At 32.7% G+C, this 18,988-nt stretch overlaps 1 protein-coding gene across 2 annotated transcripts in view; it reads left to right on the forward strand.

Annotated features, from left to right (window-relative positions):
- The first annotated feature begins 558 nt into the window (after positions 1-558).
- The window catches only part of LOC113396502 (calmodulin-A-like), a 224,856-nt gene continuing 206,426 nt past the window's right edge, over positions 559-18,988 (forward strand). The window contains exon 1 of one of the 2 annotated variants that reach the window (XM_026634465.2): positions 559-634. In XM_026634465.2, coding sequence (XP_026490250.1) covers positions 596-634 — 39 coding nt within the window. In that variant the 5' untranslated portion in view covers positions 559-595. The remainder of the gene's footprint in view (positions 635-18,988) is intronic. The other variant, XM_064216766.1, reaches the window with a different exon arrangement.

An 18,988-nucleotide genomic window follows, 5' to 3' on the forward strand; every position in this document is an offset into this window, starting at 1 on the left:
TATGTCAAGGTTAATTTTACCATAACTGCAGCAGTAATGTATTCGTTTTCATGGAAAATTTCCGAGTATAACATTCTAATAGGAACGTTCTGTGGTGAGCATATAAATTCAATTCATCCTGTATCTCTCCGTTCCGTCCAACCAGACGTAGGCAAAAGCGAGATCGCGCTAGATATCCTTCAAAAGTTTTATTTTTTCCACAAATAAATATCAATTCTAACGTTTAGGTATAGAGTCGTAATTCCAATGGACTTGGCGGTACTTAGGGTGTTTTATCTGAAACAAATCATGTGTCCTTTTCACCCCGCTTTCAGAGGGTAAGCAATCAGTCGCGAATATACCGTCCGGAGCGTCGCTCGTTCTCACTATAGAAAATATTTTACATATAAATAATACTGACATTGATATATATTTTGTAGGTTATATTATTGTCCGGATGTAAAACTGAATTAAATATTTTTTAATATATTAAATAGTCCTTAGCTCAGTGTTTGCTTATTCGCATATAAATAATTATATAAAAATACTAATATAAATTAAAAGTGCGTAAGTAGTTATATATTTTTAAAGTGTGTGTTTCGTTCAAAAAATAAACATGAAGGCTTCATCATTTTCCCTGCGTGTTATGCGAAGGGTGAGTGTGTTTTTGTTTGTTATTTGAACATCAATTGATATATTATATTTATGTAATTGGGTTTTTAGTTCAGAGTGTAACAGGTTGGGACCGCCCCCGCATCTGCGACTCTACAGGTTGGTCGGAGAATTCTTCGAAGTGTATTGACGCTCTACCGACCACACCCTGATAATATTAATCAATTAATTACTATCATTATATTATTGGACATATATTTTGATGTCTAATTGCTATCAGCCCCAGTGACATATAGGTTCAAAGCCGTGCAAAATTCGCGTAAGCTTCTGCAGAACGAATACGATTTTTATGAAAGTTATTTTTTATTATAACGGAAAATATCCGAAATATATTTATTATTGTAAAATATTCATGTTTATATTTAATATTGATATATATGTAATCAAAATATTTATACATACATACATGTGTACATTTAAGAGTTTACCATACGTTTATAATGAAATTAAGTGTTACTGGTACAAATTTTAATATTACGAAAAATATAACTTAACTCATTTATTTTAAAAATACGTTTACACCTGATTTGGTTCGTTGGAAATAGAAATATATTTTTTTATATACTCCTTGATTATTTTAAGATCATAAATGAGTGTACAAGTTTGTTATGTGTAGTGTCAAAACATACAATAGTTAAATCTTATTGTTTTTTGTTTAAAACGGGCGCTATTTAGAAAAATAAAAATTCTAATATAAAAAATTATCGTATGAATTTTATTGTTTAATAAGATTTAAAACATCTAAGACTGTCTAGATGTGAAATAATATATATTTCACTTTCCGATACTGCAAAGTCAATTCATTCATTTTCAATAAGCATTCATTGATGACCTTGAATACTATAGTAATAATTCTTAGTAATTATTTACTTTAAAACTTTAACGATTAAATATTAAAAAAATAAGTCGTCAAGGCATCCGATCTCATCAAAATGGATTAAATTTATTTCATAAAACTTAATTAGTTTTTCGTGTGCATAGGAAAAAATACGTTTTATGGAAGGACAGGACAGAAAAAAAAGAGTACAAAAAATCCTATTGTCCTCGAACTGGGTAAAAACGTGTATTTCAGATGACAGTGCTCTGCTAAAAACAGGTATATTTTGTCAACGTGTTACATAACAATTGAGTAAATCTATGACATAGTTTATACTATGTCGCTTCCCGCCGTCTTCAAGCTTAGATCTTTTAAACTACGCAACAGATTTTAATCAGTGGCGTGCATGGTAGTGCACCAGGGCCCCGGAGCTCAGGGGACTCTCTAACCTAAGCGTTGAAAAGAGCGGGTCAATCACCCCGCCGGCTCCTGAAGCTAGAAAACCTCGACTTGCCTCATAAGTTTTTTTTCCTATCTATAATTTTGAAGGGGGATAAGTTAAAACGGGAATGGAAAGAGGGAGTGAGGGCCCGATTATTTTTCTATGCACCGGGGCCCTTACCCACCTATTAAAAAAAATGTGGTTTTCATCAATAGATATAGCGATTCAAGATGAAGGTTTATATGTATAATAAATGCATATTATAGAAGAGAAAAAACGGGTATAATTTTCGCAGCCAGAAAAAAACTTTTTGTTTTCTTTTAGGATTTTCTAATCTAAAAGTCTAAGAAGACCCTTATTGTTCCCACCACTAGTACACAATATAGTATATTTAAAAACGATAAAGTTTACAAATTATTTCTAGATTTAGTTTTAATCGTTCGTCCTAACTGTTAGATAGATAGTTTTATAAGTATAGATAGACTACATTTTTATACAAAGGTTGAATATATTAGAGAAATATTTTTTTTTATTGAAGCTACGGCAAGGGAAATATTGCATTAATTGTGATTTAAAGTCATATTTTTATGGATAGAGAACTCGCAAGGTCGAGCGTGCCGGTCGTACGCGAAGAGAATATAAAATTTGTTAGAAGGAACTAGTTGAAACGAGTTGTTTCATTTACTTTTAATTGAATCTAAAAGAGAGCGTTACACTTACCCTACAGAGATGAATGCAGAATTAAAATGACATATGTATATTTAAGATTTTGCGAAACAGATTACAGATAGAACAATCTTTACTAATATTATAAAGGCGAATGTAACTCTGTCTATTTATGACGCGCTCACGGCCGCATCACTGAACCTATTTTGATTAAACATGGTATGAGCAAGTTCGAAAACCAAGAAATACGCTTTTTATAACTGACAACTAACCCCTAAAACGCAAGCGAAGCTGTGCGACACGTAGTATTATATAAAAAACAAAGTGTATTCGATTTTTCAATCCTATATAGTAAAAATAATCTATATAGTATATTTAAACTAATACGAAACCGGTTAAAATATAATTAATTTACTAATTTATTAATTATTATTACGCGGTAATCACAGCCACAGTGGACATAATTGCAGAATATACACATAACTTAGAATTAATCAAACCGAATTATCGTATAATGGACCTGTTTTGAGTTCGGTTACATAATTAAAAAACCCAAAACTTATGGATTGTAGATTGTCTAATTATTGTTTACATATTCTTATTGAATCACTCGTATCTCTCATCATTATAAATTTACTCTACTATCCGTTATTCGTAGCGTGATCCTTAAGTAGTGAGCCGATGGTAAATCTTACTATCCGTAAGTAAAACGATTTGTTCATGAGATATAGTGACTGGGCATAAGTACCTATCTTTATAATTTCGCATTGATTTAATTGTACCTTTATTGATGTAACTTTGAATGAAACGGTTCTTTATACGGACGAGCAAGTAGAACATTTTATAGTCTGTGTATTTGTTCGTGATATGTTCTTCTCCAATATAAGACAACCGTAGCACATATCATAGTAAAAACTTAGTTTTATTTAATACCTGTATTATGGTGGACGGAAGTGTTCACCATTGCTCAAGGACATTGGTGCTGTAAGAAATATTAATCATTCCTCATTTTAACCTTGGGAACTAAGATGTTATGCCCCTTGTACCTGTAGGTACTCTGGCTCACTTACCCTTAAAACCATAACACAACAATACTTAGTATTAATGTGTGGCGATAGAATGTATGAGAGGGTGGTACCTACCCAGACGGGCTTGCACAAACCCCCCTACCAAGTAATAATTTTCAATAGGTTTAATGTATATTATTAAAATTTTTAAAGCAATTGCTTCGTTTCGAAATGTTCTCATTTGTAGCTTACGAAGATAGAAATTTAACGGACACTCATACGATTTAATTACTGTTCAAAACTTCCTAGAACATTATAATTGTATGTTAATTTCTCTTTACTTTTGTTGCTCGCGAGAGCAAATTATGTTAACGCATTAAAATTCTAATTACGACATTCCAGTTTCGTTACTTAATATAAATGTCCAATTTTAAATCTATGCCTTTTACGTAAAGGTACTTGGTGATGTATAGTGACTTATCGTGATTATCAAATAAAGAACTGTTCCAAAGTGTATAGTTCCGTGGCATGCAATAGAGGCATGTCGATCGTGCAGTTCGTTTTGGGTGGGTCACGTATCGTACTCTAAGAATTGGTTATTTACTACTAATTAGATTCCAATACATTCGTTTAAGCAGCAATTGTACTTTCATTTATATAAATGGCATATTATTTCTTACATATTCATTAAGATGATAATGTTGTTATCATTGTTGATATTTTGTATTGTTTATAATTAAGAATTATACGTTATGAAATAATTGAATATTTGCAAGAACTGTTTTTAAGTCACTTTCGTGGTTAGAATGTATATTCCGATACAGTGTTAAGTTGTTTGATACAATTGTGTAAATTCGTTTTTTGAAACCTTGTCATTTATGCAATTTTTATAAACGTGAAAGTAACTCTATCTGTGTCTCACTTTTTCTTGGTCAAACCACTGGACCGAATTTAGAGAGAAGCAAGCTGGAACCACAAGGAAAGACATAGGCTAGATATTCTTTGTATAATAAACAGCTGACGACCAACCCCTAAAACGCAAACGAAGCCGCGGGCAACAACTAGTTAATATATATTTTTAAGTAACATATAACAAAGAAACGGAAATTTAATTTTGAAGAGTGTGTTTGTTTGCACGTCTTAATTACAAGATATCGGAGCCCAATTATTAGCAAAGGTTAAGACGAAATAAAATGAAGCTACAACTAACTTGGGATGTGTAACGCTTAACACGTGGAGCAGTTAGTCATTACGTAGACCCAACAGTTAGCGTATCTTTAATGTTATGGTCATAGCCTTGTGTCTGCCAATGTGTCTCAGTCATGGTAATCCTTGATACTCAATAGCTTCCATTCTCGGGGACAATATTACAATAACAAGGTTATTCTTAATTATGATTTCCTGGTGATTTTCGATCACGGTGACCATTATAATAGAAGAAAAGCTAATCGGGAAGGTTATATTACAGTAGAGCACTAAATGTGTGAATACAGGCAGACTCTCTATCTCTTTCAAGGAGTACTCTTTCTCTTAATGTTGGATAGAAAATCCGAAACGACCTGAGACGATGAAAGTGCTTGCGTGCTTTACGGTTACCAATTCAACAATTTATTGTTTTAATGAGAAACTAAGTCTTCTCAGAGCATGTCTGATCTGAATTCCAACAGGCTATTCAATAGATCTAAGAGTTATTAATTATAGATTATTGGCTAAGCTTAGCTAGGCGGTAGGACTTTGTGTAAGATGGTCTAGGTAGGTACAACCTACTCATATACGCTACCGCCAAGCAAAACATTTTGTATTGTTGTGTACGGTTTGAAGGGTGAGTGAGCTAGTGTAACTACAGGCAGATGGGACATAATAACTCAGTTCCCAATATTGTTGGCGCTTTGGAATGATTAATATTATGTAAGCCTATAAATTACTTTATATAAAATATTTATAAATAATCATTTAAGATTGTATAGCTTTTAGCTATTGAGTTATATTCAATCACAGAATATTTTTGAATTTGACATGGGAATTTTAAATCTGGGCTGAAAGGCGGAAGATAATGGATGATTGTAATAAAAGCTGGAAAAATAAATATTGTAAACTATATTAAATATTGTTAATTATTTGACGTTCCTATTTACTTGAAGCTGGGTCTTCAATTAGTAACGGCACCAATGTCTATAGGCGGGGTCAGGTAGACTATTTGCCAATCCCCTTACTTATTTCATAACAAAATGGAATGTCTTACGAATCGATAAAGTTAACATTATCAAGCGCTTAAAGTAAGAAGTGTTAGGATGAACAACATAGTGCTTATTGATTTGGTGGGCTCGTGTGTATGAGTGACCTAAATACACATGTTCCGGCTGAATATCCGCTGGGTACTAACAAGCTACTTGGTAAAGGACAATGGTTTATTGTCCTTTACCAACTTAACTTCGGAGTTAGAGTTCCGTGACTCCTTTGATGTGATCGTCTAAAGTTCCTGTTTTAATTTTTTAATTTAATACTGTACGACTGGTTATATCTACCACTAATACCTTTGTAATGTTGTGTCCTGGTTGGAAGGGCGAGTGAGTCAGTGTAATTATAGGTACAAGGGACATAACATCTTACTTCCTAATGTAGGCGTATTGACAATATAAGGAATGGTTAATATTACTTACAGCGTTGACGTCTATGGGGATGATGACCATTTAATACAAGGTGGTCTATTTGCCCGTTCGTCAATTTATTTAATAAATATATGTGTATTAAATAAAGACGTAATTGTATAGAAGTTTGAAAATTAATGGATTAAATAACTACTTTGGTGTATTATTTGTAATATTGACAAAAAACCAATCAGTAACAGTGAACTGAAGAGATTTTCTGTCAGTAATTTTAACAGAATCGAGAACTCGAAATTCACAGCAGAACGTGATCGTGGATTATGAAAATTCAATGGATACACGCGTTACACTAGCATACCATCGGTTTTTCAACATTTTACGAGTGTGATACGAAGTGAGATCTTACAGAATACCACACATGAGATACGTGGTAACGTCTCCTTCTACTCTTACAATTGGAACTCATCAAACAATTCTTAGCAATAGGCATGGCAAACGTGATATTTTAGTGTACGCGTGTACGCGAAAACCTGATTGGAATTTAATTCCATAAACTTATCTTTGTACTATTATGTTTTAATAATTTCAATATCTCTTTTATGAATAAAGTTTTTATTATGTGTGCAATCTCTATTCCTTAATTTTCCTAGCTCGATAAAACGGCGAAACCAACACTAGTGGAAAAAGTTCAGGAGCAGGACCTACGGCTTACGTGCTTCCTAAGGCAGCAGCAGCAGGCTCGATCCAGGGTGTAGGACTCAGGTTTCGAACACAGAACCTCTAGATCATCATAGCCCTCATAAGTTCATCTTAATGAGACCTACGATGGAAACATAAAATATAAATGGTTTTTAATATCTAGCAGTTTAAAATTTGATGATATTTATATATACAATTATATATTAATTTATCAAACAATGGACATTTAATTCAAAACCTTTTCTTAAATATAATGAGATCTGACAAAATGAATATATTTGCGTAACGAGTCAGTCATACTCATAATATACGCGATTGCTAAGAAATTACTCGGTCCGCTTGAGAAAGGTCTGACTAGTTTCGTTAGCGAAGCGAGAAATTACATCGGGGGTGTACAGTTATTTCTAGATTTCTATTCATGAAGTTATTACACTGATATTATTCTTTTAAATAAAAAAAGTCGACATGAACAATAGGCTCCTATTTTTTATTACATAACCATTTAGAGCGAGAGTTTGAATGTTTTGTATAGTTTGATTTTCATAGAGGATAAATATAATTAATTGGTGAATAAGAATATTTACTAACTTTCTTGTCGGTTTTTCTAGATACAATCTACAATTCGAAACTGTGGTAAATTGTAATTTTATCTTTAAAATGACGATTCTAATATCCAAGATAATATGCGTGTCCAACTAAAAGTATACTTTAATAAAATATATTTTGATTAATTTAAGGGTGATTATTTTGACAAAATATAAAGAAATTAATTATGGTATAAGGAAAATCAGTAGTTAAAATCCATATGTAATGACGTCGATACCGTACGCATGAAAATTTACTGGTGCATGACAGATCATTAGTTAAGATGCATGCATTCTAACCACTGGGCCATCGCGGCTTAGCGGAGGCAACACATGTATTTTACCAACCAGCAGGGCAATAGTTTAGCTTTAAATCATTCTTCTGAACAGAACAGGAAGCGTTATACGAAGCAGTTGGTGACATACGGGCTGTTATCCAGAGGTAATGTACAAGAAATCGTATGTATGTTTTTTAAAACAGCAAATATGAAACCTCTCTTGTAATGCGTTGCGTGTTAATATGACGTTTAACGACTAAATCGACCATTTAGCGGCGTTTATACAAGGAAAAACAAATAATGATTATAAAAAATAATTTATTTTTTGTTGTTAGCGACATTTATTTATCGTCGCGGTAATCGGGTCTTTATTAAAGTTTTTTCGCGCAAATTTAATTTGAAGTATCAATAGGACTTTGTAAGGACAGTCAGGTAGTGTGGTGCTTAGTCACATCAGGCGTGTACATTAGTCAAATCAGTTAGGTATTAAAAAAAAAATGACGCGTTCAATTTCATTCGACGTTAAAACCTTTTTAATATACCAATATCACTTATTTGATATAAATAAACCTATTCCAATATAAGTGATAAATTATAAATAAAGCAATGCTACTTACGCCCGGTCACTATATTCCAATAACTAATCGTTTCGCTTACGGATAGTAAAATTGACAACATCTTTGCTACGACTAACGGATATTGAGGTAAAGATGAAAGGTATACGACAATTACAAGTGTTTCAATGAGAAAATGTAAACTTGAATAAGAAACCGAACTTTAACTTAAAACGGATCCTTTATACGATAATTCGTTTTGATTCTTTCTAAGTTATGAGTAACTTCAGATTTACGAGTTATTTCTGCCTCGTAAAGAGATTGTAATAGCCTTAAGTTATTATTGTAGCCTTATGAATGAAAATTACGTTAGCGGGCACAAAGAAACTCTGCAGAAACTATTGTTCAAGCAGTAAATTGCTACAATGACCTAAAATACTAAGGTCGTGGAGGAAGGTCTGAGCAAATTAATTTCATATAGATATATTATTGGTAAAGAGTTCAATGTTCAAACCTTGACGAGGTTGGTAGATTGACATCTTTCTGATCAATCTTGGCCACATATATACGAAATAATTATTGGTATAAGAATATACATTTTTTTTTACATTTACAGCCTGCACATTTCCCACTGCTGAGTTAAGGCATCCTCTCCCATTGAGGAGAAGATTTGGAGCAAATTCCACTACACCGCTCCAATGCGGGTTAGTGGATACAAATGTGGAAGAATTTCGTTGAAATTAGACACATGCAGGTTTCCTTATTAACACAAATAAAGCACATGAAAATTCAGTGGTGCTTGCCCGGGTTTGAACCCGTAATCATCGGTTAAGATGCATGCATTTCAACCACTGAGCCATCTCGGCTCAATAATTATTATAAGAATATAATTATTGTTTAATATTGTGTGCAACTATAATTAACGTAATTAGGTATTATTTTACCTAACTCTATAATATTAAACAAATCTGGCAAGACCAGAATGAATTCAAGCGCAGGACCAACGGCCTAAATAGCTGCCAACTGTAGAATTTTAAATGTTATGTCCCTTCTAGGTACTTTTAAATATCCCAGCGAACATATTCTTTAAATTGGAACAGAGATACACAAACTTTAAAGGTGGCAGTAATAATCGTTATGGACAAAATCAAAATCTTAATATTTTCGACCGATGTTGTTTTGTGCGGCTTAAAGTACAAAGAACTAGCAGAAATAAAGAAGTAAGGAAAAAGCGTTACGCCCCCCCCCTCCAGGCGAACTTTTCCCTTTCTTTCTCTTTGTCTCTCAATTTTATATACAGTTTTATTTAAACTTTTGTTATTCTTTTTTTTATGACAGTTAAATGAAAGGGCAATTGGTCGACTTGGTGGTAACTGTTCACCACTGCCCAAAGGCACAGACACTGGAATGAAGATGCTACGACCCTCAAGCCTGTAGTTACCGTGTTCACACGCACCTTTCAAACCAGAACACAAAAATACTTACTATTACTGTTTGGTGGTGGAAGACCTACCTAAACGGGCTTGCACCGAGTCTTACCACCAAGTAAAATATTTAAATAAGATTTTACATAATTAAATTAAATTCAAATGTATTTTATCTCGAAGGTTTACTAATATCTCACTCGCTAAATGTTGTAAATCGACTTACGGTCATACGCTATTATGATTCGTTTATCCTTTAAATATTATAATTTTAATAGTTAATGTCGCATATCTATATCCGGCATCTACGATCTTGTTCTACGATGACTATCGAGTTTGTTCTTAAAGAGTAATTTTACTGTATGATGTTGAAAAGAAAAACGTCAAGCGGTGCATTGCATGAACGTTAATATGGAAAAGTTATTATAAAAATAACCATTTTTCATTCTGATTGCAGTTGACAAACGATTCAAAGTATTAACAGGTTGATTTAAATAAATTTGATCCATATAATCAGCGATATAAAGATCAAATTTGTTTACACATTATTTCTGCTCACCGGTGGGCCGCACCTCACCCAAATAGCTTTGAAAATGACATTGAAGAAAATTTAGCTTCGATTAAAAGGCTTATAAGTAATCGTATTACTAAGTAACAAGGGCTTTACCTAGTTTTCTTAGAAATAATTCTTATATATAAAGTGATAAATGTTTTAATATTTGAAATTTTGAGTGAGAGTGAGACATGAGATGAATATGAAAGGTATTCCTTGATAATGTTTTGTAGAATATATTTACGAGAAGATTTTTTAGAAATCAATTTGTATTCAATAATTGCACCAAGTCTTAATTTGATTCTCGTTATTTTCACGAATAGAGATTCTAAGTTCTGTCAATGGTATCGCTATTTTTTATATTATTTATTTATTTAAAATGGTACATTCAATTATATGTATAAACATCAACGTATAAAATTAAATTAGAATTATATAATATTAAGAAGAAAGAAAGTACATTCATAAATTTTATTCAAAGCTGGTAAATTTAGGAAGTTTGATATAAATTTTGGAATCAAACTAAAAAGTGTATTCCGAAAAGTGTTTAGTAAGTTTTTTTTTAATGTGGGCCGTGAAATATTTCGATGTCAGTAATAGATTTCGACATTTCATTATTGAATATAATATGCGCATATCGTTATGATAAATAATAACGGTAATTTAAAACGGAAAAGTTTTAAAACGAATCTGTAAACCAGATGGCCAAGTGGTTAGGTCCACGTGAATCTTAAGTGAGTAGTGCGACCAAGCAGTACCACTAAGTTTCAATTTGTTAATTTATGTGTATTTTACCGAAGAGGAAAATTTCATGTATCGAATGAAAATCTGGCAAATGTCACGTCACCGACCCGCATTTAAGCATCGTGGCGGAATTCCTCTAAGCTACTCATAATTAGAGGATGCACACAGCCTGTAGTAAATATGGGACGCTATAATGAACGCATCTGCAACCCCCTGGTGTTGCAGATGTCCATGGGCGGTGGTAATCACTTTCCATCAGGTGAGCCTCCTGCTAGTTTGCCCCCTATAACATAAAAAAAAAGTCGTACATACTCCTCGGTATAAATAGTCTTTCGAATTTCATATTTATAATTATGCTGAAGTCTAGCATTAAGGATCTTCTGGATTACAATCCAAAAATGACGATTCATAATAAAGATGACCAGATTATGAACAAACCGGCCTCTACTACTACTATCCAGATCGGCTGATGAATATAGAATTACACGATAAGTAATAAACTAAAATTACTCATCAAAGATCAGCTCAGAGTCAATGAAAAGTCACCTTCGTAGAGTTCAGTGCAAACTTTTCGACATAAATTTGCAATCCAAAAATTCAGATTGTGATGTTGCCTGACAATAAAACGCAGACAAAAATAAATAACATAATTTAATATAAAAATCATAAATATTATGATGTAACTATGTCACGGATAGAGCGTCTGTAGAGAAATTATAAATATATATGCTAAAGTAATTTCATGACATAGGACATATTATTATATTCATATTATTTCACGAGCGATTGGTCGTTATCGATTCTGCTATAAATTTTATTACAAAAAAAAAAAAAAATATAACGCTTAGACCTTGGGAGCGTAATGATCAATGTTGACACGATAGCTTTTACGATGCAATAATAAGTGGTTTACACTCATTCATGACGACAGTCTGTCGCACGCATAAAAAATACTTTTTAATCTTATTAATGACAATTTTCTTTACACAAGAACTAGCCGAAACTACGCGTTTATACGCGTGAAATTTATAAAACTTAAACTATAGTACGCAAACCGTCACCCCCCATTTTACGGCTTCAATTGAAACAAGTAGCCTCCGTCACCGGGACGTCTATCTCTATAACAAATTTCATCTAATTCGATTCAGGGGTTTAAGCTTCACATCACACATTTATATAGAAGATATAGAATATTTACAGTGAAGATTTAAATGAATATTGATTAAAATTGTATTGAAAATAACCGTACAAACATGTATGAACGCGTGGTTAGTCAGAACGCTATTGGCATTTTCTCATTTAATCGCAATTCCTTTTTTCCAGAGTCTAGGCGATAAACCAGCTCTACCCTGTAACCAGAGAAGGCAATAGAGTATTATACGTTTAGTACAAGTGTACTAATACTCCAAGATCTAAATGTTTCAACTGCGAATGGTATAAAAATGTAATTTTGAATGAATAGCAAATATTTGCGCCGTTTGTTCGCTACCGCAGATTCCGAGGTGGCTTGTGCCTTCATCGGTTGAACGCATAATTATGAAAATGGAGCGAATTTATGTATACTTAAGTGATGGTTCATTTTTTTACTCGGTATGGCCAAGCACCGGGCGGTTTTTTTCTTAAATACTTGTTATCAAAGTCAAAAATCTTTATTCAATATAGAACTGTTTACACTTGCTTATTGATTGTCAAAAATCTACCACCGGTTCGGAATTTAGCACCTCGGACCTGAGAAGAACATTTATAAGCCGAGTGGTTAGAATACTTATCTAATATATAATACTTATATAAATAGAATCTTAACCGATGATTGTTGATTCAAACCCAGGTAAGCACCGCTGAATTTTCACGAGGAACCGTGAACCGTGAGGAAACATGCATGTGGCTAATTTTAATGACATTCTGACACATGTTTATCCACCATACCATTGGAGCAGCAGTGTTGGATTAAGCTCCAAACCTTCTCCTTACATGGAGAGTAAGCCTTAGCCCAACTGTGGAATATTTACAGGTGATAATTTACTGTTACTTTTCCTTTCTTAGTATCATTTTATTTTGACATGGAAACTTGCTTACTATGTAGGTTATATATAAATGCATGCATATCTTTAGTACCTCACTATCGTAAGTCCCATGACCTATACGACACGACTAGAAAGGGATTGTCGCGGCACGAGAATGTTAGACTACCAATTTATCATACTAATACTATAAAGTCTTTTTTTTCGTACTTCATATTGTACGTAGCTGCAAAATATAGAAAAATATATCTAATAAACATTTAGGCAAACTATTAATTTCATATAATATCATATCAAAGTTATTATTTACTCGTATGTTTTGTTAAATACTGGCTAAGAAGGTCAGGAAAACATCATGATAAGTTATATAAACTAGTGGTCGCAACAAACCAATAATTATTGAATGAGAAAATTACTATGTCTGTCTGTTACACATTCACAGGTAAGTCCCTAAACTGAATTCAAGGAAATTTTATATAAAATCTTGAACTAGGTTTTACTGGAAAATCTTAAGATTTACCTTAGTTCGAGCTTTTACAGTGACATATATTATGAGAGAATTGTATTGATATTTAGAATATTAATTAGAAACAAACAGTTTTATTGTTTTATGTCACAATAACACGCTCTAGAGTAGGTACTTGATGTTATCCAGTTTATTGTTTTGAACATTTATTTTCATCGTCATAACAATGTAGCGAATGAGCGCGGTTAACGGGCTAGAAGTTATGACGGTGTACAGAACAATGAATTCAGAAGTGGTAGGAGCGTACCATCTACATGTTTATTGATTTTCTATCTATTCATGCGAAAAATACTCCTGCTTCAACGCGGATTGGTGGATTTAATATGAGGTAGAATTTTCATTGGACACAAGCAATTTCCATGTGACGTTTATTTTGTACGAGATTATTTATATTTCATTAAACAATTCATTTGACAATCATTAAACAAATAGTTTCAATAATAGAGGTCCTCTCTATAATTATGACGAAAAAATCTAGAAAAAATTCCTGCTCCAACGCGTATAGGTAGATTTAATATGAGGTATAATATTCATTGGACACTAGCAGATTTTCATGTGACGTTTATTTTGTACGAGATTATTTATTATTTTAATAAATTAAGCGCATGTAACTCAACAGTGCCGGGTAATGAACCCACTGTTTCTAATATATTAATGTTTTTTTTATTTATCTTGCGAAATATATATTTAGAAGTTATTCTACATAATTATAGAGAGGACTTTGAGGAATAAAAAAAAGAAACAGTATAATTACTTTGTAGTGTTCCTGACGGCTCTAGTGTTTGCGATTTTTAGCTGTAATGACCTGGTCGTTAGCCTACCACCTGCGGCGAATCGCTTTGTGGTTTTAACGCACACTACGAAATGAGGTGTCGGTCACTACTTGGTATATGGAATATGTGTAATTTTATTCAATCAAACGTACATAGAAAGTAATGTCCATTATAATAATTAATTTTATTACGCAATTTTAATAATTTATTACGCAATTGTCATTTCTAATATCTTCTTGCTTCTATAAATTATGATGATAATAATGTCGACGTAGATGACTCCGCAGAGTCAATAAATCCTTATTGGTGCAAGGTATTCGTTTCTATAATACAATTCCGCAGATATTTCGAAAATTGCCGATTCATAAATTCAAATCATTTGTAAAAATTTACATTGGTAAAAAAAGGCATATTATTCAATACAACATTTTAATAGACGATAAAAAAGCGTGGCGCAAATACTTGTTGACTTCCAAATAGGATATATTATATAAATATATAATTGTATTGAACTAAAATAACTTTGTATTTCAAATGTTGAAATAGAGTAACCACTGAGTTTCTTGCCGGTTCATCTAATTCAGTAGAATCTGCATTCCGAACCGGTGGTAGCTTTTAAAATAACGATTCTAAAGTGCTTGTATAAGCCTATTTCACAATATTTATATGTACAAATATCTACGTGAGGAGCTTACTACTTATATCAGGTGACCCATTTGCTAAACTGCCTACCTGCTTTAAATTTAAAAAATATATCTAATAAACATTCAGACAAATTATTAATTTTGATATATTTTCATACTTTAATAAAGTATATTTTGATATTGATTTTGTCTTCTCATTTCTACGTATTTGGCTAAAATTTAAGCTTCCTTCTTTAGTGTAGGTATTACTTTTTATTATTCTAGAAAGGCCGACGAAGGAATGGGTAACTTTATATCACTTGGTAATATTCGTCCATAGACATTGTAAGAAATAGAGGTCGCATATAAAATGTTATATCCCTTGTGCCTGTAACATTGGCTTACCCTCGTTTTAAAACTGAAACAAAACAATACAAAATTTATTGAAACTGGAATTATTGATGTACAGGTGAGGAGGTGGTACTCACCCAAAGGGCCTGCACGACGCGCTGGGTAACTTTGATATGAGTGCAAGATATTATTGTTAGATATAGATTGGCGGCATTTATATAATTGCTTTTATGATTGGTTGGCTTTTTAATTATTCGTGATTCGTGATTGGATAATATTGAATTACCTCCGGTACGAACTTTAATAATTTCCATTATATTATTTATAGAGTGAAAACTTAATGAGATTTTTTTTTAGTAAAGGTGGTCCAAGTATAAGTTATCAACACCGCCCATAGACGCTGTAAGAAATATTAGCCATTCCTTCCATATCCAATGCGCCACTAACCTTGAGAGGGAGATGTTATGTCCCTTTTGCCCGAGGATATACTGGACCTTGACGCACATTCACCCTTCAAACTGGGAAATAGCAATACTAAGTACTGCTATTTAGTTGTACAATATCTGATGAGTAGGTGGTAATTACCCAGAGGGGCTTGCACTAAGATCAACTACCAATTAAATTGTAAATCTCGTATCGATTTATCCTCCCAACTTTAGAAATAGAAGATACATGTATACGTATATAAATACATACATATATAGATACATATATACATATATAGATACCTAAATGCTTACAAACTTATGCACTATAGACATTATATCGTGCAGTTGACTGGTTATTAAGAATGACCTTGAATTTTGGTTAGGACTACATACGTGAAAGACTTAGTTTTACATCAAAAATGCTATATCGTTCGATATCGATGACGATATTAAGTAATTCAATGGTATATATATATATATTATATAATGGTGTTTTCTTTGAATTATTTTTAAAGGAAATAAATCGAGAAATAAAATGACTGTTTCTTTTTTTTTTATGTTATAGGGGCCAAACGAGCAGGATGCTCACCTGATGGAAAGTGATTATCACCGCCCATGGACATCTGCAACACCAGGGAAGTTGCAGGTGTATTTTTATAATCCCATAAAAATTGTTTTAAATAGTAATGATAGTAACTTTATAAAGGTAAATCATTTTAATATATAATCGTATAAAAAAATCTAAAAAAACAAGTGTAATAGTATTGTGTCTTTGTAATTGAAATGAAAATCTATTGTCATGGTATTACTTACGATAGATAGCCGCCATTTTATGAAATGGACGCCATTTGTTAAAATGGCGTCATTTTCTTAAGGCAATGACCTTCCAATTAATTTATATTTGCATTTATAAAAATCTAAACTCAATCAACGTGGATTTTTTTAGTATAGTTTAAAACATGGAAATGTCCGTTTTGTATCTTTAATAGGAATTAACGTTATTTCAAAGTCACCGTGTGAATTCGTAATAACAGACGGTCATTAGCGCAACACCCGCGGCGCGCGGTGGCGCTAACTCGTTAAATATTCACACGCTACGTAAATAAGGTAGAAGTGTGAAATACCTTAAAAGAGCTCGTTAAAACGCACAGTTTATCGTATTAGATATTTAATACATTCATAATAGTAACATACATCTTAATCCAAATCAAGTCAAAGTCAGTACTTTTTACTTCGTATTAGAATAATTTAAAACTTGATTTTATTTATTTATTTATGCATAAAAGTTTGCAAAACAAAACAATTATAGCTAGCATCAGAAAACCATCCGGGTTTGTGATAAATGCTAACAAAGAGTTAAATCTAGGTACGTTATCTACAGAACATTAATGCCAGTAGAACATGTGTATAAATTATCATAACTGACTTAAAAAGTATGATTTCAGTTTTTTCTTAATGTTACAAGGAGCAATATGTTCCCCTACATCAGTAGGTAAGTCATTAACTATATATAAGGCCGACAATGCATTTGCAAGTCTTCCGATGTTGTAGATGTCCATGGGCGGTGGTAGTCACTTCCCACTCCAAGTAGTAAGCCTCTAGAACGTTTGCCACATACGCCTTCAAAAATTACAAGAGATATGGTTGCAGGAATCAAAAGTTATATTTCAATTTGTTTGCGTAGTAAAGACAGCTATGAAATTGTAGCTTGGAACCTTTTAAATAATCTTAGTTATTTGTATTATTACTTTCATTCCTTGTTGATTATGAGAGTTTTTATTTGTGATATAACTTATCAGACGAGCGAATGGGCCACCTGATGGTAAGTGGTCACTACCGCCCACGGACAGTAGTGCTTCAAGAAATATTAACCATTCCTTACATCGCCAATGCACCACCAAATTTGGGAACTAAGGTGTTATGTCCCTTGTGCCTGTAGTTACACTGGCTCACTAAACCTTTATGCCGGAATACAACAATACTGAGTACTGCTGTATGGCGGTAGAACATCTGATGACTGGGTGGTCCCTACTCAGACGGGCTTGCTCAAAGCCCTCCCACCAATTAAAAATAATAATAAGAGTTCAGGAATAGATAGTAAGGAAATGAGAGAGTGTTAGGAAATAAAGACCAAGGGGATAGAGAGTCAGAGAAAACAGATTTAAATAATCAAGAACGTTACCTGTGCTGCAGATGCAGTACAAAGATAGTTTTTCTGAAGGTTAAAATGGCCGCCTTTGTTCAAATTCAATCGTTTTATTCTAATGTGTAGAAATATTCTGACAGAGCGAAGTAGGAATAAGTCATCAGTAACTAAAAATTCTAAAAAATCAATTAAGTCCCGTGCGAAGGTACCGAAGAAAAACGTCAAAGGGAATCAAAATAAATTCAATTTATGTCGTCAATTTTCTTATTAAAAACGTGATCGCTTTGAAATGTCGATAGAAAAATATCCGATTCTGACGTTTTATTGCAAACCAATCATATATTTATTTCTATTAGGCGTAATGGAAATATGCGGATTTATTAAGAGTAAACGTTATTATAAAAAAAAAAACAAAAAAACAAAAGTGGCTTCATTCATTTATGTTTTTTTGCAAAAGAGGTTTTATATGTCTAATTGCTTAGTGAGCAGTATTATGAATAACTGTAGTCTAATATCATCGATTCCGATTAGGGTTCCGTACCCTAAGGGTAAACGGGAAACTATTACTAAGATTCCACTGTCCGTTCATCTGTCTGTCCGTCTGTATATCATGAACCGTGATAGTTAGTTGTAATTTTCATATATTATATAATTGCCGCTATAACAACAGATACTAAATAATAGCTTAAAATACATATTTAAGGAGGTTCCGATAGAACAAACGTGATTTTTTTGCTGGTTTTATAGATAATAGTACTGAGCCCTTTGTGCGCGAGTCCGACTCGCACTTTGCTGGTTTTTGTTAAATTTAACCTGACCATTCACACTAACATACCAACATTACGATATAATCATACGATGCCTTGGTTAAATGACCGTTTGAATTATTGTATCCTTTTTTTTATAAGTTACAATACAATACTTTTGTAGAGGTTTCATTCAAATTCTTAATTTAAATTCCAACAAAGCGTATAGTTTTTGTTAGAAGTCCACAATATCGAAAATATCGAATCTGTAACTTTCACATCGCTAGCCGTATTGCGTTTGGCGATTGATGCTCAAATTGACTTTAAAATTTAGCTATAATAAAGTACC

Source organism: Vanessa tameamea, chromosome 13 (genome assembly GCF_037043105.1).
Source record: "Vanessa tameamea isolate UH-Manoa-2023 chromosome 13, ilVanTame1 primary haplotype, whole genome shotgun sequence".
NCBI classification, from domain to species: Eukaryota; Metazoa; Arthropoda; class Insecta; order Lepidoptera; family Nymphalidae; genus Vanessa; species Vanessa tameamea.